Raw genomic sequence first — 25,348 nt, forward strand, 5'->3', positions numbered from 1 at the left:
TGCTCTGACCATAAACTAGAATTGGAGCACAAAATTAACTATCCTAGTTATTGTAATCTATGCGGCCTTATGATATTGAACTCAGGTATATCTGATACAAGCAGAATTAGGGAAGACAGACAGTCTTTTAACGCACAGCACAACAATGCCTCACAAGTTGGATGGGTTCCTCAACCTAATGTCCAACCACAAAATATTTCCGACAAGAACCCTAAATCCATTAGTTGTGTTTTAGTCAATACCAGGTCGATGATTAAACATAAACACGATTTAGAGTGCCTGATGCAATTGGAAAAACCAGTTCTGGTATTTCTCACAGAAACGTGGGCCAATGAATCAAGTAACCCTGACTGGAACGATGTAATCCCGGCAGGTTACTTTGTTGTTAATACTGACAGGGTTGGGGCAAGGGGGGTGGGATTGCCTTAATATATCGAGCCTGATACAAGGTGAGAACTGTACCAGAACCATCATTGGACGCTGAGGCTATGTTTTTGAGCGTCAAACTCACAATTGTGAACTCTTCCATGGGATTCTGATTAACAGACCACCAGGGCCGAGATCCTCTTTTATCACCTCTCTGCTTACCCGTCTGGAGTCTAGTTTTAATACTGACTCTTTTACGGTGCTAGGTGATTTTAATTTTAATTTAGATTCTGTTAATAATCCTGATACAATAAACTTGACTGACAATGTAGCCGTTTTTGGGCTGACTCAGATTGTCCGGGAGCCTATACATTTGGCAGGTCTTATGCTAGACGGTATTTTTACAAATAATGGTCTTATTGAAGTGAATAGTTCACGTCCCCTACTTTGGACAGACCACCATGCTGTCCATTTTATTATTAATATTTCTTACACCAACATGTGTCGCAGGAACAGACTCCCTTTGGTTAAATTACGTCCTTGGAAGAAAATATGTCAACAAGAACTGACTAATGCCTTGAACGAGAAACTTACAATTAACCCTGGGCAAAGCACTACGCTATGCTCGCGTAGTTTGCGAAGTTTGCGCTACTTTGCACTATGCGAATTGCACGTAGCACAGTGCAAACACGCGTAGTGTAGCGCAGCGTTCATTTTTTGCTTGCTCGCGGTCCTCAATGTCAAGTTGCTGACCGCGAGCAAGCAAAATGACATCCCGGCGAGACTTTTTCCTCGTTCGCGATCAGCAACATCAAGTTGCCGATCGCAAGCGTGGAAAATAAACCTCCTGCTGAGATTCTCAACTCGGGGAGGTCAGGTTTCTCATTGCGAGTGGTCGCGTATGTTCGCGACCGCTCCCGATGAGAAACTACCGCTCAAGTAAAAATCTACTCGAGCGGCAGAAAAGTACAGCTCGCACTGTGCAAGATGCCGTTTTCAATGATTGCACAGTGCCGGATGCTTGTCCGCACTGTGCAATCATTGAAAACGGCATCTTGCACAGTGCGAACAGGGTACTACGCAGTTCGCGAAGTGCTACGCGTAGCTCGCGTAGTGCGAAATGCACTTTGCGTAGCTACGCGTAGCGCTACTTCGCGAACTACGCCCAGGGTTACTTACAATAAGCTCAGATCCTAATGAGGCAGCAACTGATTTCAATAACTGGATCAATCAGGCAGTAAATCTGCTGGCACCGGAAGTGACCAAGAAGGCTAGGAGAAGGCTTGTTTCATCTCCTTGGTACTCAGTGGAGCTTAAACAAATTAAAATCAAATGCAGACATAAGGAACGCATTTGGAGATCCACTTATAGCTTGGTGCATAAGATCGATTACTGTTCAACATTAAAAGAATATAAAGGGGCAATAGCACTGGCAAAGACAGCTTACTTCACTTCCAAAATCCAGGAGTCTACAAATTCCTCAAAAGAACTGTTTAAGACAGTAACCGCCCTGTCGCGTTGCCCTCGAGACACCATCTTTGTCCCAGACCAAACTTTTGTTGACAAACTTGCGGTCTTTTTCTAGATCAAGGTCCAGTCGGTCTATGAGGAACTTTTGAATTCATCCAAAGTCAATAGAATGAACCATCCAGAGGTACAGGATGAGCAGACCCTCCAGTGTAGCCTAACTCAGTTCTCCGCCTTAAGTGAAGAGCAAGTGGTAGACTTACTGTTGCAGACTAAGTCAGGGTCTCCACTTGACCCTTGTCCTCCACACATTTTACATCTGGCATCGGAGGAAGCTGTACATCACTGACCCCTCTACTAAATCTAGTCATCAGATCAGGGATTTTCCCTTTGGGCTGGAAAATGGCCTGTCTTCGACCTTTGCTAAAAAAAAAAACACGTTGGAGCCCCTAGAGGCTAAAAACTACCGCCCGATCTCCTGTCTACCTTTACCCTCCAAAATTCTGGAGAAAGCCATAAACTTGGAGTTGACGGCCAATCTAGATTGTAATAACATTTTTGACTCCACTTAGCATGGTTTTAGAGCTCGGCATTCCACAGAATCAGCTCTGATCATGGCTACAGAGGCGATTCGTAAGGTAATGGACGGGGGTGGTAGGGCGGCCTTGATATTGTTGGACCTCACGGCAGCCTTTGATACCGTAAATCATGCGGTATTAGCAAGTAGGCTGCAGGCCGTGGGGGTCAGTGGCAAGGACCTGGCCCTTTTAACATCATTTTTGTCCTCCACGGATCAAATAATACACTGGGACTTAGGTCGGAACGGTTCACTCTCCCGGGTGGAGTCCCCCAGACTATTGTAATGCCCTATAGTTAGGCACTGAGTCAAACAGCTCACTAAGCTTCAGTCACTGCAAAATGCAGCAGTGCGAGCACTGCTTGGTTTGCCCAAGCATCATTCCACTTCTGTCAGTATAAAACAACTTCACTGGCTTCAAGTGAGACGGCGAGTGGAGTTTAAAGCTCTTTGCCTAGTGCATAAAGCACTCTACGGAGGAGGGGCGATAGACTTACAATCTTTATTTCCCCGGTACGTCCCACTGCGTTGGCTGAGATTCACTGACACTGGACTAGCAGTTCTTCCAAAGATAAAAAGAGTAAGATGGGGAGGAAAACGTTTTTCATTTCAAGCAGTCAAATTGTGGAACTCCCTCCCCGTCCGATAGCGACTCCAGTCTAGCCGCACTCTTTTTAGGACAAGTATAAAAACCTGGCTCTTCACGCAAATTTAATCTTTAAGATTGTCCCGGTTTCACACTACTCAGCGCCAAGACGCCTCGGCAACAGTGCGCTCTATAAATATCCTCAGTCAGTCAGTCAGTCCATACCAATAATTACGTCCTTTGCGTTTGGTCAATTTGAATCTGGCCACGAGCCCCCGGATCAAGTGAGTCAGAGCGGGAGGCCGCTCCTTCTGCACTAAGGCCCCAACTGGAACGCAATCCCACTCCCTGTAAGATTACTTCAGAACCAGTTGCAGTTCAGAAAAACATTAAAGACCTGGCTTTTCTCTACATAGGTTCCCTCCTTTAAATATGGTCTGTGCCGGTTATCTGCAGCCAGTTTTATTTTTAACATTGAACTAGCACTGGGTAGCCCCGCTACAGGAGCAGCTACGTGCTTTACAAACTCCATAACATAATATACATGTCAACAGCATTTGGTACAGTGTGCCATAAAATTCTGCCTTCACAATTTTTCCAAGTAAGTATCAGAGATGACACTCTAACCTGGGTTACAGATTACCTTAAGACCAGTTTCAAACTGTTCAACTACCAGAACCATATTCTTGGATGTCATTATTGGGTGTCTCTCAAGGATCTAAGCTCAGTTCCACCATCTTTTATGTGCATATCTCGCTGCTGGCACGTCTCAACCATCCTTCAGCTTCCCATACATGGCATATGCAGACAAGACCCATAGACTTTCTGGGCTGTAAGGATCATCCCTTTCAAGTTACATCAACTTTCAGAAAGGCCTCATTACTGTTGTTTTGTGAATGCACCCGAACTCTTCAAAAATCAATAACCATAAAACTGATATCTCAATCGTTGGTCAGCACTCTTCTGCTTCTACTCTCTTTAATTAGTGGCCCGCTGAGATGAGCTCACACCGATCCTGGTCCAAGAAGTCCAGAACCACGGTTTCTAGTTCAAGCATGACTTCTCGGTCTACCCAGATCAGCATAATCTGTTACCCTTGCTTTTTCTACCTTTGTCTCCTTCACAAGATTGTCCATTTTCTTTTCTTTGCCACAAGGAAGATGGTTGATCAGACTGTCATTTTTTCAAGATTTGATTGTCTCAACTCTGTTTACCTTTGTCTCTCTGCCTCGGTCCTCAATTGGCTTCTTTATACACATCAATTTGCTTAATATTCAATCTTTTTAAATACATCTAGGTCTCCTATTAAATGTCTTCTCATCACTGGCTCCCAATTCCTTCATGCATCTTGTTTAAATCCTTATGTCTTGCTCATCACGCCTTCCACAAACAAGGTCGTCGCTTAATTCAATCTAAGTTCTTTCAATATGCTCCATCTTGGACTCTTCAGGTTGTTATCAGTCATAAGAATGTCATGGGAGGCCACTCTTTCTTTGCGTGCTGCCAAGGCCTCAAACACTCCCCCTCTCCATCACTGCCTCATGGACAACCACCTCTCCTACCAAAAAGAACACAAGACATTTCAGTAAAGTATGCGGTGTGCGTTTGACTTTGTGGTAACAAAATTAAATGCACCTAACAACCCATCTAGCCATTCCTGACTTTGTGACAGGGTTTTTAATGAGTGGATGGGCAAATAGCATGAGCAGTTGCTTTGTTTTCTTTATGGGCTAAGTACGGTCTGCATAGTACATAATGACTCGCCACATATCTAAAGTGTGAGGTGTGCTTTTTCGGCTACTTGCTGGGGCTCATGGGAAATGGGTGGTAAATCAATAGACTGATTAGCATAGATTGGCAAGACAACTGCTAAGAAACAAGGGTGAGGGTCTGTACTACAGTTGTACCTTTGAATTCCAGCATAAAGGGTTTTCAACTTACAAAGCCTGAAGCTCATTGTAGGAAAGTAGGACCTTTCTGGCATAGATACCCCAACTTTCTGCCTGGTGTCAGTGTGTTTTGACTGTAGTTCACTGGGATCCTGCGAACCAGGACACTGGGGACATTGCTCTCTCCTCTCCATTATAAGTCCCTAGTATATGGTACTGAGGTATCCAGGGCATTCGTAGACCAGGGGTCTCCTATTGGCTGCAGCATTTATTGTGCCAACCATAGAAGCCCATGCAAACTGTGTCTGCAGAACTGCCACTGCACGCTGCATGACCGGGTGCATGCACCCTTCCCTTCAGATATAAGGTTTCACTTTTATCCGGTTACTTCACTTAAAACGTATAAGTCACCCCTAAGGTAGGCCCTTCAGTCCAAGGGCAGGGTGTGTGGTTCTAAAGGTGTGTGTACCTCTGCATGAGCAGAGGTGCCCCTATAAACCCAGACTCCATTATCTGGACTTTGTAAGCGCAGAACAGCCATTATAAGGTATGTAGTGGACACTGGCAAGTTGAGATATCTGACTACATAATGGCAGCCCCAAACCTGGTCATGTTTGGTATCAAACATGTTGGAATCATGTGACTACACCAATTCAAGTGTTAGTTGTATGATATCAGGTACTGGGGGCTTCTTAGAGGACCCCCCAATACCTACCTGTGTAGCCTTCTAGGGTCTGACTGCCGCCCGAGCTGCTGCTGACCCTAGACAGTGCTCTGCCCCCCCTACTGACGAGCTTCACTCAGGCAGGGAAGGCTGAATAAAGGATTTCCTGCAAAGGAGAGGTGTGCCCTCGTCTCCCACTCTGGTGTGAAACTACACAAAGGACAGGGGAGTAACCACCCCCTGTCCAGCTCCTCCCTAGTGAGGTGCCCAAAGCTCCTCCAGGTGACCACTTGATTCTGCCATATTGAATCTTGGCGCCTGGGAGCATATGACTGGCTAGGACATCAGAATAGCGTCCCTGACCCCCCTCTGACAGCTGAATCACCAGAGAAGAGGTCCTTCCCCTTTTTAGGGTTACTTAAGGGCTCCCCTGAGGGTGGATTCTTAGATTCGTCCCGACAACAACTTCTAAAACAGACTGCCTGTTGCTGAAGATCAAAGACTATTCTGCTGGTGGGCACTCAAACTCAGCTGTTCTTTAAGCCAGGACCCACAACAAGACTGCTCTCGGTAGGAAGATTCCTACTGCATCTTCATACCTGTGCTTCTCCAAAGATCTGCAACTCTGTTGCCGTGCATACTCCTAGTCACGAAGGACTATGCCTGCATCCCAGCCAAAAGGAATCTCCCTTGAGGTGAAGGAGTCACTTCCCTGCATCTGCAGGCACCTTGAAGTCGATGACCTGTTTGCTGATCCTATTGTCCCACGTCCATCGCCCGGCTCTGCAACACGAGGTGGTTTGTTGGTTCTCAAGAAATGTGATCAGTCTTCCCTGTAAGTGTGGTGACTGTAATCCCATCTTTGAAAAGATATATTGCTTATTTTATTCATTGAATGTTTCGGTGTTCTCACTTTTTAATTGGTTTATTTTACTTTGGCAGTACTTTCCAATGGAATAAAGGCTGTCAATGGGCTGGGGTCTTGCTGGGTTCTAGTCGTGGTTTGATTTTCCATCCCACCTTTTCTTAGACACAATTGTGCCATGCCCGTAAACACACCCATCTCACATGGCACACTTCTTAATCATGGTCAGAACGTGTCCACACAGTGGGCGTGTCAAAGGAAAGCCCGTCTTTGCCAAGACTGCACAATGGGCCAGGAACCCTGGTTCTTGCAAGAGCAAGCAGACTCTGTATTCTCCTGCTGAATTGCTAGCCATTCGACCTACTGGTCATGCAGCCTGCTTTCCTACTCTCAATCTTCATAATGGGGTTAGACACTACACATATTACAACTTGTCAATGATAACAGCGCCTGTATCCTATTGCCAGATCTAACGTCCCACATAAAGGTAATTCAGTTTTTATTGCATTAATTGCAGCTCATTCGGCAAACACCAGCACAACAGTTCCAATTTTATCCTTAACTATGGCCCTCATGCACTGTCCTCATCTAAAACATGGCATAATAAATTTTGCACGTTGGATATCACACGCGATTCAGGAGGGCTACTTCATTCTTAGAGAGGACCATCCTGCTAAACAGGGCGGTAACTTGGCCATTATTTTCAAGGTGGTTCACTGTGCCATTCGGATATTTTGATTCCAGACTGCAAATGTCTAACCTTCTCCTTAAAGCTATCTCCTACCTTCTCTTACTATGGTACACTCATTTACCGTCCTCCAGGCCAAGAGAAAAAATGTCACCTTCAATTTCACAGATGCAGTTGCTCCTTGCGGTATCAATACCGCCAACTTTAATATTGTAGCTGACTTAACTCTACACCTCCATAACCCCAAGTGCATATCCGCGGCAAATCTTATATACAATATGGAAGGTATCCAGCTTCTACAGTGGTTCAACAGCACTACACAAAGAGCTGGCCATATTTTAGATCCAGTTTTCTCCAACCTATCCAATCTCAATCCGTCCACGATACTTATTTAGTTTGACCATCATGCCATACCAATTCTACTTCCTATGGAAGCCTACATTCTACCCAACACCACATAACTACTGCCACCCAACACAGTGATTGTCTAAGCTTATACATTTGCGAATCTGCAACCCTTTAATTGAATTCAAACCTAATATCACCTCTGTTATCGACAAAGTTGATAAGATTGTTGATACCTGGATATCATCACCCTTCAACTGATTAAACCTCATACACTGCACTCTATCAAGAAATCAAGGCCGTCTGCCTCATGGGTTAATAGCCACTTAAACCCTGAGGAAAAACTGCAAGACACTAGAATGAGCATGACGCAAGCATTGTGATCTCCACAGTAAAAGGCAACAGAACAAGGCCACCAAAGCTTATCATAAAGCTATTAGAATGGCCTACTCCGATCCGATTTTTCTGCAGCCAAAATTGAGGAAGCTTCCAATTCACCCAAAGAAGGCTTCCCTATTGTAAAATTAGTCTTGAACCCAGGGACCATGTCACCGCTCATCCCTCCCGCAGTCAGCAGGTGTAACATGTGTATTATTTTCTTTTCTCAAAACATCAGCAATAATTACAGCACCATTCCCCCAGAGGTCCAAGCTATTACAGCACCAATAGCCTTAGAAACTCTCACTTTATCCAGGCCCACTCCAGACAGATTTTACCTTCATGGAACCAGACTCCTTTGCCAGCCCCATTAATTCCATTAATCAAGCTCTCCACTTGACCCTGAACCCACGCATGCAATTAGACAATGGGTCTCCATTGACTTTTGCCAGTAAACCATTGTCCCATCACATTGCTCATACTGTGTTAGAAAAACGTATCAATAGATACCTGTCCAAATACTTAAAATCCCACAAGCTACTATCTCCTTCACAATCGGGCTTTTGACCATTACACAGGAAAGAATCTGCCTTCCTGGCGGTTACTGAAGATACGCATATCATTCTTAATCAGGATGCTTCTGCAGTCATCATTTTATAAATATCACTGCGGCGTTCAACACAGAGGGCCTGATGTTGGTGGTCCCGCCACCACCGACATGCCGTCGGTGGTGGGCCCACCGACATCCAGTAGAGCAGACCGACCTCTGCATTATGATGTGGTCGGTCGGACCGCATTGGTTGGAGGGACCGACTGACGCTTCCAGGCTCAAAAAGCCCCTTGGTCAGAAAGTATTCCCTACAATAGGGGTAGTGCCTGCTCAGGTACCGCCGTAGTAATTACGATGTCCATTTCCAACAGCCTTTCAATGGCGGTCTGACCGCCATGGAAAGGCTGTCAGAAATTTACTTTGGGGGCCCCCTAACAGGGCCCCTGTATCCCCTCGGCCTCCGCTATGAGGCCTGGACCAAACATCTATACCCAGTGCGCCAGACACCACATGGGGCCTGGCACACAGTGCATAGATGTTTAAAAACATTCGTTTTCCCATTGCGGCATGTGCTTGTGCCCTTTTTGGGCCACAGCACAAGCGACAATAGAAAAAGGCATGATCCCTCGTAATCTGAAAGAGAACCGACGACTACTAGTTGGGCAGTATCCATCCATCAACGATGGCGGTCGGACCATCATCGTAGTACAGCCCAATGTATCACAATACCCTACTGAACAGACTGAGATTTTGGGGTCTGTAAGAACGCACTAAAATGGTTGAGACCCATTCATTCAGCTAATGTTAACAGACAGTTCCAAAGAGAAGCTGAGTTGGTTACGGATTCTGAAGCGAATCGTTGGATCAGAGCAGTGCTACATAAAAAACATAATAATTAACTAAATAAATAAATAGGACAGACGAGCATAAGCTCTTTTTTTTTTTAATTGCAGCATGTTTACTTAGCCTTCATTCCCACCTTCATCCATCTGTACAGCAGGGTCAGCACACACAAGCAGAATTAGATTTTCAAAAACAAAATAAAATATTGGCAACATTAATGGCTGATGGCAAAATCCCTTATTGTGCAGGTAAGGATGATCTTAATCATGGCTTTGAATCCTCTCTAAAGTACAGTATCGTGTGTGCACAAAGTGTAGAGCAGGTATGTTAAACAATACCTCAAGATAAATGAGCGTTTTGAAAATTATTAACGCTGAAAAGATCAAAAACAATTAGTTATGACTCAAGTGTACCTAATCACTATCCAGTATACTAGATACCATCAACTCACCAACTGGACATTTAATCAAATAATTTCCTTCCTGGTTCACTGCGTGCATAGCTAATAAACCATCTACAATACAACCATGTGTACTTTGTGAGCATTCAAAAACTTCACAGAGAAATATTTCTGCTGCCAAAAAGAAATTTGACTATATAACATTGGTATAAATGTTGTACTTTAAAGTTTATGACAATCTGTTAACCTTTGGGAAAAAAGGAGTGCAAGTCATGAATGCCATCCTATCCAAGTGTGACACTCTGTATTGTTCCCAAACAGAGAAGACTGAAGCTTACAGTTCCACAGAGCAGAATTAAGAACTACAAAGATGCCCATCTTCCCCATCCTGGGTTTAAGAATACATTAGACAAATGACTGAAAATGATCGAAACCTAACACTAACACACACCCACACTGGACTGAATGACAAACTAGAGATTAAAAGTGGTGGAGCTCATTGAAATAGCTCTTCACTTCAATCTCTGAACAAAAGGGAAAACAACTCCCTTAATAGCAAAGGCTACGTACCATGGGTTGGTTCTGATAGACAGAGTGCCCTCTGAAAGAGTCTATATCTTTGAAAATTCCAATATTAGGATGGAATATTTCTGAGCTAAAGAACCTACAGAGGAAGAAGTATTCTTAAGAGTCCCTGTTTTCACCTATTGTTATTGCAAGAAACCAACAGGAGTCTCAGTGGGACATTACACCTGAATGGTGTAACGCCCTCTGCTCTCTAGCATGTCTCTTCTTATGATTTCGGCACAGTTTAGAACTCTGCTTTTAGTGTGCGCCTGTGCAGAAGTAGACCCTACATGTGTATAAGAGCTTGTGTCTAAAAACCCATTGGCTTCTCTGGTTTCTGTACCTTACCTTGTCCGAAATGCCTGCAGTCTACTTGCACCAGCTGGTAGCAAGTAAAATATGGGGCTGTAATCTATTCCTGTTATGGTAGCTCCTACGTTTAGTACATTTATTTTACTTAGAAACGTATGTCCAATTGTTTCTTGAGATTTTATCCTGCACTGAAAAAACTGACAGTACAACTAAGCAGGGGCAGTCAAAGAGTGATTTTTAGGAGTAAACAACCAGGTTTTTAATTGTTTGTGAAATGGACAGTATTGAACCTGCTCATCAAGAGGAGGTAGGCATAATTATTTAAGACTTGACAACTAAATCTAGCTAAATGGTGTTTAGGTACACTAAGTAGAGTTAGGTGGGGACTGAGGTAGACAATATGAAAAAAACTTTACCTGTCGGTAAAAAAAAAGTCGAAAATGTGGGGCGGAGGACTCAAAATGTAGACCAAGATCGCAGGCAGCCAATGTGAATCTCTATGATGACCAAAAATATGATCATGACAACTCAGCCCTAGGATTAGGTGAGCAGCCAAAATGTGTATTTTGTGCAGGGCAGATCAAAATTAAGTAATTAACCATAATCGAGCCAAGAGTAAATAACTAGAGGGAAGAAGTGGAAGATTTCTTTCAAAGGTCTACATATAAAGAAATATGCAGAGGCGTCTTTACCAATTTGAGAATCCAGAGAACCACCGTCTTGGTTTTCTGAATGTTGCTCAGCTCTAGAATCAAACATAAAGCCAAGAATGTGGGCACATTTCGTTGCTGTAGAAGCAGGGCTTAGTTGTGCAATGGCTGAAACGGATGATGGATAAGGGTCAACGATTGTACAAACTTCAGTTGTATTCAATTTTAACATCAAGGGAGTCTTTGGCATCCAGATTTAAAAACACAACAAACTCTCTCTAACTAGCCATTGTTGACTTCAAACATAAGCTCAACAGACCACATAAAGGTGACAGAGGTGAACTATATAAGCAATGACTAAAATGAGGCTAACAGAAAAGTACTGTGGAATACCAGAGGGAAGAACTGTGAAAAAAGATCTCCTAGAGGGAGCAAATGAAACTTGAACTCCGTCAGAGAGAAAAAGCACAATTAATTTTACCATAAGGCACACACCTATATTATGAGGTCTGTATGACAAGATCGAATGACTGGCGGAGTTGAAAGTGGCAGAAAGATCCATAAGAAATTAGGGTCGTCGTTTTGCTAGTGTCCAGGACTCCACACAGGTTAACATGAAGGACGGTGATAAAAGACCCGGCAGAGGAGGGTAGTTTACTTCAGAAAGCTACAAAATGAGAGAACTCTAGTAAAGCACTATGCCTTGACCATCGTTGTCATAACTTTCACAAGAATAGTTTAAAGGGAAATTGGGTGATGGTTAACTAATTATTTTGAGTTAAGAGAAGTCTTATTAAGGAAAACCAATAGTCCATTTTACAGTCATCAGACCTGATCCAAATGAAATGAGTGATACCAAACATGACAAGGCTCAAAAGGAGAGCAAGTGTTAACACAGAAGGCTCTGGAAACATATTGATGAGGAGGCTCTCATCAAACACAAAATGTCAAATCTGTAGAGCATGCGGTGAAAAAGAAAAAAGTCAGAAAGTGTAGCTTACTTGACAAGAAAGAAAGGCTACAGATTAAGCTCAATAACAATACAAAACACTTGTTTTAAAAACATTGGCTACATAAGACAGGAAGTATGCAGAGAGAGATCATGTAACAGAAGCACTTTAACAACAATCAAGGTATTTAAGTTTTAAAGACCGCCTGTGGTTGTGAAGAAATAGAGAAGGGAAGACCCATGTAATTTAAGTAAAAGAAATTTAAGTTTTCAAAGAGACCCTCCTGAGCGTAGTGAAGAACTTATCATCAAGGGTGGGCACTGGCAGCCCAAGAGTCAACTTGATGGCGACAAAAAATGGACAAGCTTTCCTGGAGGTTTTTAGCTTCTGCAAGGCTTGTTTGATCCATCTAGATATTAAACTCTTTCAAAGTCATAGTTTTAAATGCTTTAATTGCAAGGACTTGAAGACGTAAACAGAGGGAGGGGAAACTAGAATGCCAAGAAGGGTCTTTGTTAAAAGCACTGTTCGAGGTAAGCAGTGTAGAAGATGGAAAAGCTAGAAGGACACAACATGAGATGCAGAAAGCTTCTCGGGCGAGAAAAGCAATACCACCCCCCATTAGAATGCAGGAGATCATGTTCATTTCTAAATCATCAATAACAGCCATGGAGTATTATCTTATGTGTCTAGAACAAACCTAGCCTGATAGCAAGACAGCAATGAACATGGGGTGGAAGAGGTGGGGAACGATTCATGATTATTATTGAAGGGCAGATTTATGTAAGTTTCTATTGTGTGGGAAGTTAGAGCTTCTAGATGGAGTGGATCTTTCAGCTCCTTTCAGAATTACAGGAGGGTGGGAGCTGTTCTGCTTTTGATAGGGATGTTGGCCTGGGTGCTCTTGTGTAAAAGGACTGATTTCTCTGTGGTATCCTGGCTTCTTATCTGGCACCAACCACCTAAGGTTCTCAGCAAGGTAAATAGGTATTCTGTTTGTGATGCGTTGAGTGTGATGCAGCTGGTCTTGTAGGTGATAGTGATTGAAGAGAAACAAGTGTAGTTCCTTCAGAATTGGGAATAACGTAGTGGAATCGCCACATGCCTTTCAGGAGACATGCTGCAATTAGTCAAGCTGACATTATTCAAAAAGTTCTGGAAACAATTACTATATTTGGTCAAGGACCAGACAGTCATTAATATGACCACCATGTTCAAAGTAAAGTTAACAAGAGCAGAAAAACCAAGAGAAAACTCTAAGCTAGCAAGGTCACTAAGCAGATTTATTGCAGCAATAAAAGCATGCCTAGGAGTGGGGATCTACCCAGCACCAGGGCACGGTGCAAGCTAAGAATTGGCACGTTGAAAGTACCACCATGGGATGTCTAACCCCATGACTCAGCATGGATGGCAAAGGGCTTGTCTTAAGACGCATGAACAGTGTGTGGCTGTGGTATGTGGGACTTTACATACCAGTGAGCCTCAAATAAGCACTGATGAGAAAAATGGTGTGATGGAGGACAAAAGAAAATGCAGCTCCGTGTGCCAAATATATTTAATGGCAGAGTAGAAACTTAACTAACCAATATTGTGTGCTTTGAAAATCAGAAAGTACTCAACGTTAAGTAATAGCATGATCTATAAAAAATGAAAAGTTTAACTGCAGTTCCATACTTTTCCTAAATGTCTAAAAAACAAATAAAAAAATGCAGAAAACTAAAACAAACTAACAGATAAATGCAGGAAAATTGGTAAATAGCCCAAACATAACCTCTGACATTCTTTCTTAATTTAATGGCATTCCAATGTAATAATATAATTTAATGACTCACACCAAACTAACTACAGCCTCTATAACTCAAAGACTTCACCATAACAAAACTAAATGAATGCTCATCCATTTTCATGCTTTTGTAGTGCAATAATTTGACACTTTAATCTATTATTATGAAACAACTACTGTGGGTGAGCCTGCTTCAATAATTTCAATAAAGTATTTAAACTACTCACACCCTAGTTCTTGAATAGCTAGCTTGGGTATTATTTGGTGCCTAGAGAAGCAATGGCATGGTGGGATGCTGCACTCTGAGCTATCAATCCAGCTGAATTTAGGAATAAGTAAATCTGTGCATACTTTTACATTCACATCACTGACAGTCGTCAAACAGAGTTTTCTTAAAGTGTATAAATCCAGTACACAATGATCACAAAGTGCATATTGGTTTGCTAATGCCCCTCTGAGACGACAAATGATTTGTCCTCATTTTTCTCCCGATATGTTTTTTTTCCAGACATATCTTTATTAGCATTTGAGTAAAAGATCATCACATTTAGTGGCTCATATATTTTTGACATGTACTACAACTGTATGTAAGTGCCAGTCACCCAGCTACCCAGCATACCCAAAATGTGGGTTCCAGATCATCTTCATGGTTAACTAATTAATAGTACTGCCATAGGAATTTAGGCTCGCGGGTGGCTTAATCTGGATGCATTGGGCTAGGGGGGTCCCAGGCCTATTTGCTGCTTATCTTCTATTAATGGATACGGTCTGGTAGGAGAGAGGGAGTTGCGGCATATAGGAATAATGCCCTTGTGATGGAACTCCAAGAGATAATAGGAAGGAAAAAATGTAAGATAATTATAAACTAAGTAACTGTGCAGGGTGGTGTGTCAGAGCAGAGTGTTTTCAGGAGTATCATAAGGGGGAGAAATACAGGGGGGGGGGGCGCAATCCCTCAGACGCACATAGCAGCTGCCAGCCAATCGTGAAGACTGTTGTTCCCAAATCTGTTCAAAGCGGGGGGACGTGATGTGATAGCTGGGGGAGGGGGTCAGACCTACAAATCTTGAGCCTACTTTCCACTTGGGTGGCCGCATGGAAGGTACCAGTATATATGTCTCTGCCGTAGCGTTCAAGCGTGTGCCCCACTGTTGCCTCATCAGCCCCAAGACATCACACCAAAATCGATTCACTATGGTACAGCCCCAAATCATGTGGATAAAGTCAGCATCACTGTGGTTGCACCTTTGGCAGTTGCACATTTCCCCACCATATGTGACCCAGATTCTGTGAGGCGTCATGTATGTCATAAAGGTGTAGGTGAACTGTATATATTTCAACCTAGTATTATGGGAGAACTTTTTGGGGTATGCTAAGAGACATTTGCACTCACCTTCCGGGATTTACCTGTTCAATGCAGACACCCATTTGTCGCATAGTTTTTGGAGAGGGGTGTGGGGTAGTGCAGCGTAAAACCATTTCACCTGATGCCGTGCCCCACCTAGTGTGAGTATAGACTGTAACACTACATTTGTCTCAGGCTACTCCTGCGCCTTGCCCCACAGTATCCTAAATGTGCATGTCAGAGCTTCATACTGTAGGAACTGCCCTGGTTGAAGCCCACTGCTTTCCACCAGGTCTGCCAGGGGGGCCAGGACAGACTGTTGGTAGCAGTCCTCCGCCGTCTCCAACCCCACTACTGTCCAGTGTGCAAGTTGGTTGGAGTAAATATCTTCCTAGGGTTACCATGTGGCAAACCAATTTGGGGGCATGGCAGGTGCATATAAGGGGTCTTCGCCCGTTTAGCTATGCAATGTTTCAGACACTGCAATGCCGTGGTAACAGGGACTGGTGGGGGATCACCACAGCTGGGTCCAGCATTTTGGCCAATAACAGAGTTGTACGCTCTCCTAAATCCATCAATTTTGTACCTTCAGGGCCTATGCCCTCTGGCCATTGTGCCAACCACTGCATTTGAGAGGTCAAGAAATAGTATTCGAAATTCTGTACTCCAGCCCACTCTCTGCCACAGGATGTTGCAGAGTTGTCAAAGACACCCTCCAGCAGCCTTTGTCCCATATAAGATCGTGAAGTAGGGTATCTAGTTGTCTAAACCAGCTGGTGGCACTACTATCGGAAGGTCAACAAAAAAGTATAACAAACACAGTAACATAACCATCTTTGACAGTGAGATTATTGTCATGATCGGGAGATGCAGGGAGCACCAGAATGGAACACAGTCTCTGAGAGATCTAAGAGCACGTCCAAGATACCCCTCTCTCAGATCTTCCAGTTAGTGAAAGATATGTATTCCGAGGTATTTAAAATGTGGAGGGGGCCCAGTTAAGGTCTAAGGAAATGTCTACAGTAGGGGGCTGGCCGGTGTCATCGGAAACAGGTACGTCTTACACATCTTGACCCGTAGTCCGGAGACTCGTTCAAATCTAGCTAACAAGTCCAGGGCTACTTCAGCGCCCCGTACATCATCATTGAGGTAAATTAGGAGATCATCTGCGTAAAGTGAAATGGTGTGTGTGTGTGTGTGTGGCCTCTAATTTTCAAACGCACACCTTCGCCTCCTTGATATAACAGTGCTGCCAACGGCTCTATCGCCAGCGCAAATAGGAGTGGCAATAATGGGGACCTCATACGTGTTGCCACGAAACATACGATATTTTGTAGAGACTACTTTTCCTGTCGTGACTCTGGCAGTAGGGTGCTCATATAGTAACCGCACCCATTATACCCAATCCTCACCTCGACCCATGTGCCTCATAGTTTCAAATAAGAAGTCCCACCTAACCGTATCGAAGGCCTCCTTCAGGTCTATTTACAGGAGAGCTGCTCTCGGAAGAAGCCTCACTTTGGGGTGGTATAGTACAGAGTACAGTCTATGTAAGTTAGAAGTGTTTCTCATCGGAATGAAGCGATTCTGATCTGTGGGGATTAGCGTGGACATATTTGGGAGTAAGTGCAGGGCCAATATCTTACTCAGGATTTTGAAATCCATGTTGAGCATGGAGCGAGGGTGGAAATCAGGGACCTGGGGGTCCCTCCAGGTTCATCTTAGGGAGCGGGAACTAGTGTGTCCCTAACAGATGCAGGAAGACACCACAGTCACAACAATTCTGCACATATAGTTACCAGGCAAGGGGCTAGTTTCGCAGCGTACACCGAATAAAATTTTGCTGGGAGACTGTTCGGGCCATGCTCTTAATTGCCACCAGGATTTTGTGGGAGTTGACAGGGCCACCTAGGTTTGCCGCCGCCTGTTGGTCTACAATTGGCAACAGGGACGCGAGCGCTTTTGCACTGTATATATTCTTGCTAACATTGTTGACAAAACCGCGCCACTCAATGTCAAATTTGAAGCCCTTGATGCGCATCCACAGCAAGGTAATAGCCAGAACTATAGACTTTCACCACATTCAAATATGGCCTCCATGGTTACACTGTAGATGATGTCATGCCAACACCATCACACCACACACCAGGTGCGGCTGATTTACCATGCTTAACGGCACCAGGAGAGGGTATTTAAGACAGGAACCGGCAACCTGTCTTTTCCTTCCTGATTCAGCGGAGCGGGTAGGTGAGCCGGACTGCTCTGAGCGGGAGCAGGTGAGTATGGATTACGCGTTGAGACTATGCCTGGTCACAAGCTTTTAAGAGAGGTAAGAGGTGCTGGGAATTGCTGACAAGTTACCGCTGGTCTTAGGGAAGGGTACGCTGACTCTGATGTTCGGTAGAGCTCTGCACTAAGGCATAGCTTGGGCGCTGTAGGTGCTCTTAACACACCGCACGATTCGCATAATGTCGGAGCGCATGGTGAAGGCGCCAGCAGCTACGCAGGCAAGTCTGGGGCACTTTTGAGTCTGTTGAATAACCTTGTCAATGATACCAATTTCAAGACTATGGGCTTACTTTAACCTGAACCATGCCCACTTTCACTTTTAATGCTCTAGAGTCATGGCCTTAGCAACTAAACGTTGTGCCTACAAGCCCACACCCAACATACTTGCTGTTTGTTTTTTCCTTTTAATAAACAGCGACACTACGTTGAGTGTCCATATACTCCGCTGCGGTCTGATGAAGCCGCACTTGAATCCTTAAGAGGTGAGCTGATACACACTCACCATGATGTTCAATGTCTCTAACTGGTTACACAGAGGTTTTTATATTCTAAATACAAATGAAGGCACACTTAGAATGTGATACGCATGTAATCACGTTGTTTTTATCACTTGTATAGATTCAAAGAGGTTGTGTACGGTGAAATACACCCACTGAAATTAATAGGACAATGTACCGATATCTCCATTTGGTTTTTTGATCCTTTATGTTTGTACACTAGGTTGGCTGCTTTTCTCCGGGGGAACATCCTACCGAGAGAAGAAGTGGTATGTAGAACCACACCACACACTGTAGATAGTTTTCATTTAGTCACTAGGTCCTGAGGAATCGCCAACTGATCTATTAGAGACATTTTATAGGCGAGAAACATGTTGACCACTAAGGGGTAGAGCGTAATTTTTGTCAGATTAAAACAAAATAGTCGCCCTCCTTCTTCTTTTTACTTTTTAATCAGGTTGTGACCTCTCCAGAATAAAAATAATTATAGAGGATTCCCTTACCTGTTTTAACCCACACACCACATCTACATCTTACCAGGCCCCTCACTCCCACGGCACCTATACGGCAAGGAACAAAAGATCTCCGATAAAGAGCCCCTTTATGGGTGCCCGTCGAGCATTGCAGCGCCGGCTCGACGAGGAGCAGACCCATATGATGAAGCATGACACCTAGCTTGCTGGGTGTGTGAGGGTCCTAGTTCTGAAAGGAGGTATTTCCCAACTCCCCACCACTCTGAGTACTCACCAGGTGGCCAACTTGCCACCCAGGAACACCGTACCTCTTTTGTCTTTTAGTTCTACCCAGGGCAAGTACGGTGGACCTTTATCAAGCCTTCATTGTCCCCCTTGTTCTTTACCACTTATAGAACTGCCATGAACACATACTTATTCCACCTCTCTTCCCTTAATCGATCAAAGTGTTAACACGTTTATTATGTAACCATGAAAAGTCACCTATGTAATCATGGAAAATTCGATGGGTAACTTCTTGTTTTGTTGTTGTACTTAATTCAAACTGCATAAAATAATTTAAAAAATGTTTTTTAAAGTTATGCACTTAGAAGCATTTCTTACCTCAGCCTTGTTACATCAGTTTCCTTCTGTGTTAGCTCCGTCTCTTTTACAGCAAGCTGGGTTGATAACTCCGTTGTTTTGTTGTGCATGTCTTCCATTTGTTGTCTAGCCTCTGTTAGGTCGGTTTGCAAATTCTGTGATTAAAAGACCCACACATGTAGCTTCAAAAATGGGAACAAACAGAAATCCACAACTTTTCCTGTAGTGGGACTCGAATTATCTATTCCGAAACTCACCCACAAACTCTACAGAACATTGGATTAAAACAACTTAATATACCACCTCCCCTTCTACAAATATGCACGTGCCAACAGGACAGCGTGGTATCTTTATTAAAATCCACACATCAAGGTCACCTACAAATATTTCTCTACCTGTACTGCCAAAACCATTCAATGTTTAATAAGGAATGGGCTCAAATAGAAATGTTCTTGGTCTGTACTTCCAACCCATGCACAATACATTATATACCTTGCTGATGCTATGTAAATTATGGAATTAATTAAAACATTCATACCTACCTTTTACAAAATTCAGAAAGAAAGTTTTAAATTGGTGGAAGGTGTGCAGTCTCTGATGTTCCGAAAGCAAAGCATGTATATATTTCTGAAGTGTCTCCATCTGATAAAATACATGCAAAATGTAAATATCGAACACAATGGAGAATCTTCTTTTGAGCTTGCATCTACAAAATAGTCTTAATTTCTAACCTTGTACAAGTGTGTGTGTGCAGTAATTTACATCTGCAAATACTTTGATTTAGGAGACAATCATATGACAAGCTACTGAGAGATGCAGGATGTCTCATATACATTCACAGACAGGCCCCTACATGTATCAATGTTATAAAGCTTCTTTGTGCAATATCACAGATGCATTCCAAAGTAACAGAAGTGGGTGCTTCAGGTTTGCACTGTAGGTTAGGTACATTGACGCTTCTTTACAGAGCAACTTGAACTGTGTGATTCTTCAGCAACTGCATAAATATGGATCTACCATATTTGCTGCACAATGCATTATTTGCTGCAAAGTCTTTGAATGCGAAACAGATGCAAAATTACATAGAAAAGTGCTCATGAAGTGCGATGCACATTCTAACTCGTTGCACAACTGGACATTGATTAAGGCCTTAAATCGATCATTCCACAAGATGTTGCTACTATCCCTGGTGTGCAGTCTCTTGTCTACAGCATGAAAAACCAATGTGAAAAACGTATTGTTATTCGTTATTTTGAACATCAGTTCTTCCTTTTGTAATTCCCTGAATTGTTTCTGATCACGAACTTTGGTGTCTTGCTGACATGTTTTAAAGGCAGCACAAACAGACTCGTTTTGCTCATGTCGTCACACACCTGGTGTGGACATACCTGCCCTTTGCTTGTCTAAGGCTAATCTAGCAATGTTTATGCTTGATTGTTTAATTGCCTGCAATTGTAGGAGAAGGCACAAGCAATGTCAACTTGTAAACGTGCTGAGATGTTTTTCTCTATTAGTTCTATTATCCAATTGCAGTTTTGTTGCACGTTATTGATATCCTCAGTTGGACATATTCTAGAGATATCCGAGACTGCCTTGCCCATTTTGATTAGAGGATAGTATTGGCTACCCAGTATCAGGGTCAGTAGAGGGTCAAATAGAAGGGTCTATGTATGATACCATAACAGTCAAAACATCACAGACACCATTACTCGCTACATTCGTCATCTTGCTTTCGTGTCCTACACTTCTGTTATATTCCTCTGTCTCCTGGCTTCCCATGTGTATTGGTTTCCCATCAAGTGGGTTCCTTTGTTGTTGCTCATGTCTTGCTGTTTTACTGCTTGACCACAGTTTCTACAACTGTATCCTGGTTGGTGGGGAACTTGTTAAAGCATTCCATCCTTCGGAGACTTGTGAATCACTTACTCCTACTTACCGGTTAACACTTCTACGTACTACTTTTTGGGGGGATAAAGTATGATTGCACATGATTCTGAGACCGTGCAACCAAAAGAGGTTGAGCATTGTTTCGATTACTAAGACAGGTTTCTGTCTTTCTTTCCCTGTTTTCTACAAACTTTGGAACCATCATGTTAACCATTTGACTCATGTTGGGTTATGGGTGGCAGGGATTATCAACTGGTTAAATTCCTCTTGTGCAAGTGTCTGACAGTAGTCTCTAGAAGGAGTTTTTATTTTGTAAGGCTTGGGACACCTGTCATCTTGACAATAGCTTCAGCTAGTTGTTCTGGGTATGTAGCTATAAACCTGCTAGGACCTTGCCACCAGTAAACTCGCCAGTAGTTTTACACGCCGACCTCCACTTATATAACAAAAAAGCAAAAACTGAGTGCAGCAGGGTAACACCTAGCTACAGATGCAACTTGAACCTGAGGAGTGAGACAGGAAAGAGACGGAAAATTAAGACAAAAGTCATGCATCTCTTTCTAGTTGCTTTGCCGGTTGTGGCAGCTTGACCTGGGGCCTTATCCTCATCGGTGGCGATCTTGACTTTGATAGTCGTTGTTTTTGACCAATGTCACAGCATCAGCGACCTCAAAACTGAAGTTACAAGGAAGCAATGTCAGACTGTCAAAAGCCTCAACATGCAGCATGCCAGCATTAACTGGGAACAATACAGAGGATACCTTTGAGCTGTGCGACCCATAGAAGTTATAAGTGTCACCGTCAGCATGGTCTGAACTAAAGGCAGCACCACTTCCTGAGCTACTGGAGGTCCTGTATTAGAGGGCCTGACTTATATTACACAACAGTGTGACAATCAGGAAGACAACCAAAATACATTGCATATTCATCTTCCATCAATTTCTGCCACATGAAGAGGGAAATATATCAATATGAGCTTACAATGTGGCTGAAAGGAACGCTAAGGAAAAATGAAAAGCATTTACAAAAAAAAAAAAAAAAAATCAACCTTATCACCCTAAAAAGATTCAAAAGATGAGATGCCTACTCATTAATTGAAAAAAATACAACACTTCAAATGCTCGGAAACTCAAAAGGATTTGATAATTTTCTTTTAAAATTTCAGAGCTCTAGAAACATCTAGATTTGGAGGAGTTTTCAGCAGAAGAATGGGATTTATGTTAAAAGGCATGACCGAATGTATCTTTGTAAATTCTTACAGTACATTATGCGTGACAAAATTACTATGTGAAAAGCTCCCTAGACCCAGCAGAAGAAAATGCAAGGTTGTTATCATCAAAGACACTAAAGGGAATCAATCACCACCAAGAAAGCAAGTAAGTCTATATCAAAAGAGGCTAGAAGTTAAAATAACACCGACGATGAAGGCGGAGAATAATATTATAATGACCCTTCACTACTTTGCTATTCAATGAGAAGACTCCACGTGTAACTAAGTACACTGCAATGGCTCGGAAATAATCTTCATAGGAATTCACTTCAATCTAGTTGATGAACATAAAAGTAATGAAAATTTAAAAAACTTTCAAATAACTTTAGAGATTTTAAACGATGCAATGCCCTCAATCCCCTCCAATGCACAATGTCAAATCTTAAGTCATTTTCTTTGATTCCAGGTTGATCCTTTGGTTGGGATTTTATAAGATATGCCCCAATGTACATTAACTAGTTTTTCAAACATCAAGCCCTTAAAGCTCAGCAATCATAGAGCAGGCAGAAAAGTCATCTTGCTGGCTTCTGAGTTCTGGAACCCTAGGCAACAGCAGGAGAGGTTTCTCGAGAGGAGACACAATGACTGATTGAGCAGTGATTTTACAAAGTGCACAGTTACCCAGGGTGCTCTGGCACTAGCTAACGTATGTAATTCAGAGGACGAACAGGTTACAGTAAGAACAAAGGGGTTTATAGAAAAGTTCGAAAAAGAATAGTCACATAAAAAAACAAGACTGTCCAGGACTTTCAGAGGAGAAGGTTAAAAGGAAAGACCACCAAGCTAATCATGGCATGTGAGTGGAGCAGTACATTCTCTTAATCTTAATCTACAGCCATGCAGACAGTGCAGAGGTTAATGACAAGATATACAGATGCATTTGTAAGGAATATAGAGTGGACAAGACCTGGGGCTCTAATGTCAATGGGTTTCGAAACACGGAGCCAATGAAATGTGGCCAGTTGGGCTGAAATACGGTTGTATTTCTTCAAGCTGCAGAAAAGCTTGACTTCTAAATGTCTATTCTCTTGCAAACGAGAGATGGGAAATCTAGTGAGTAGTTTTTGTGAACCATATTTGGACAAGACAAAGAGGATACAGCAATATTAACTTGATGTCAATGACCTCTTGAATGTCAGTAGAATAAGATGCAGTAGGTGAAACACCTAAAGAAACTACCCCGACCAGCTGAAGAGAAGACTAGCTCCCACAATTACTGTTTTCAGTGGCAATTTGGTCTATACATGGAAACCCCAGGGTCTTGAACACAGTGAAACATTTTCTGATTGAACACCTACTCTTATAACACATGTTGTAATTTGCTGGCAACATCAACTTCCACATTTCTCTTTCCCTGAAGATGGGATAATATTAGAAAAATATTATCGAGTGACTGTCATTAATGGTAAAAGTGTTGCATCCCTCCTGTCTGGGTACTCCACCCCGAGATTTGGCATTTCCAAGTAGTTCCCTGAAGGGAAAGTTCAAGGATGCAAAGCTTACCATACTGTACTACCAGGTGAAAAATTAACTTCTGATCTGATTGTAAAGATACAATAGAGAGAGTACTCTTGCCTTAAAACAGGCTCTGAATATCCAGTGGTTGATTCGGTTCCGAAACCCAATTTGCCTAAAGAAGCATATCCCTCACTTTTTACTTTTAGCTTTTCTGCTAGGATCATATTACCAGTACATTGGTGCCAGTGGTAGGTGGGACTGGTTCTTTGTTACCAAACCATCTCATCCCCAAACCATCTCATCCCCAAACCATCCCATTTGATGCTTAGCTTGCTAATGCTTCTTTCTGAATGGGTTGACTGCTAGAGTTATGGATCTTAATCACTCTCTCAGCCACGGCATGAGAGCAAGGGTTATACCGCCGAAACACTTCTTTAACCAAGTGAGGAAACTAATATAGTGCTCCTTGTTGATTACATTAGAGACTGCTTTATAAGCTCTTTATACCATTTCATCTGAAGTTCAGACACCAGATGTTTTTCAGCCTCCAACACAAATCTCTAGCAGAGGCAATAAATAATTCCTTTGACAATGAGTTTCATGGATCATGCCTTTTCTTGGTGCTTCCACATCAGTCGCTCAGTGTAGGAAGCTGGATTTTTATGTAGCGTACCAAAATGAAGTACACTATGTAGAAAGTCCAGATGACCCTTATTGGCTTACAGGGCTTAAATAAATAATCTCAAATGCTCTCTCTGTGGTAGTTTGGGCAAGCAGTTTAGGCTTATCAGAGGGTAGTGTTAAAAATTTGTTGTACACCAAGACTCAATAAATGAGACACAGTCAAGAAGAAACTCAAGACTAAGTTAGAAAAATAACTTGTATTTAGATGTTATCAAATTTTACAGTAAAAACAATAGAAAATGACATCTGTCCGATTTGAGGCAGGAGCCTCAAACGCGAGAACGTTATCCTACAGGAGAAACATTTAGTGCATAGACATTCTTGCAGATGACTTACAGGACTGTTCTTCTGGTCTTAAGGTAAGTAGAGGCCGAAGTACAAGAAACTACCAAGAGTTCAAGTTTACTCCCCCTGAGGTGTCTGGGTACAGAGGTGCTTTACGCGGCAGTAGCCTTGAACGCTACCCGTTTAAGTAAATGGGAAAAGTACCTGTAAGAACAAGGGTGTCAGGGGGACCAGTCTGGCAGAACCCAAAGGGGGGCGGGGGGTGCTTTTGAGGGTCTCAGGGCCACAGAGACACTGTCGGTTTATGTGAGCCCAGGCTGGGGAGCTCAGGTGCAGAGGTGTTTTGTCCAGCAGGTCAGGCAGCTGGAGTCTCTCATGGCTCTTGGTGTTCCTGCAGAAGAGGGAAAAGAAAGACAGCAGGGTCACTCTGGGTGTGGAGCTGGCCTCTCTCGAACTCCCTCGACGTGCAGGTACGTTTTGGTGGCAAAGGTGTTTTGAATGAACATAAACAAGCCTTGGTGCTTGCAACTAGCTCCGGTACCTCGGGTATTGGTGCAGGGCAGCTCCTTGTGGTCCCAGTGTCTCCAAATTTGGCAGGGAGACGGATCTGACCTACTGGAGAAGGACGACCTCTTGCTCGGTGCTGCACCCTCAGTGGGCCCGGGGGTCAACAGAATGGTGTACCGGGCAGCTGCAGT

General features: G+C 43.1%; 1 protein-coding gene across 1 annotated transcript in view; it reads right to left on the reverse strand.

The window, feature by feature from the left end:
• Nucleotides 1–25,348, reverse strand: part of CNTLN (centlein) — a 1,182,709-nt gene that overhangs the window by 897,861 nt on the left and 259,500 nt on the right. Inside the window, exon 7 of the mRNA XM_085634784.1 lies at nt 19,088–19,221. Within this exon, the coding sequence (XP_085490910.1) occupies nt 19,088–19,221 (134 nt within the window). The remainder of the gene's footprint in view (nt 1–19,087; nt 19,222–25,348) is intronic.

This window comes from Triturus cristatus, chromosome 2_1 (assembly GCF_964204655.1).
Source record: "Triturus cristatus chromosome 2_1, aTriCri1.1, whole genome shotgun sequence".
In the NCBI taxonomy this organism is placed as follows: Eukaryota; Metazoa; Chordata; class Amphibia; order Caudata; family Salamandridae; genus Triturus; species Triturus cristatus.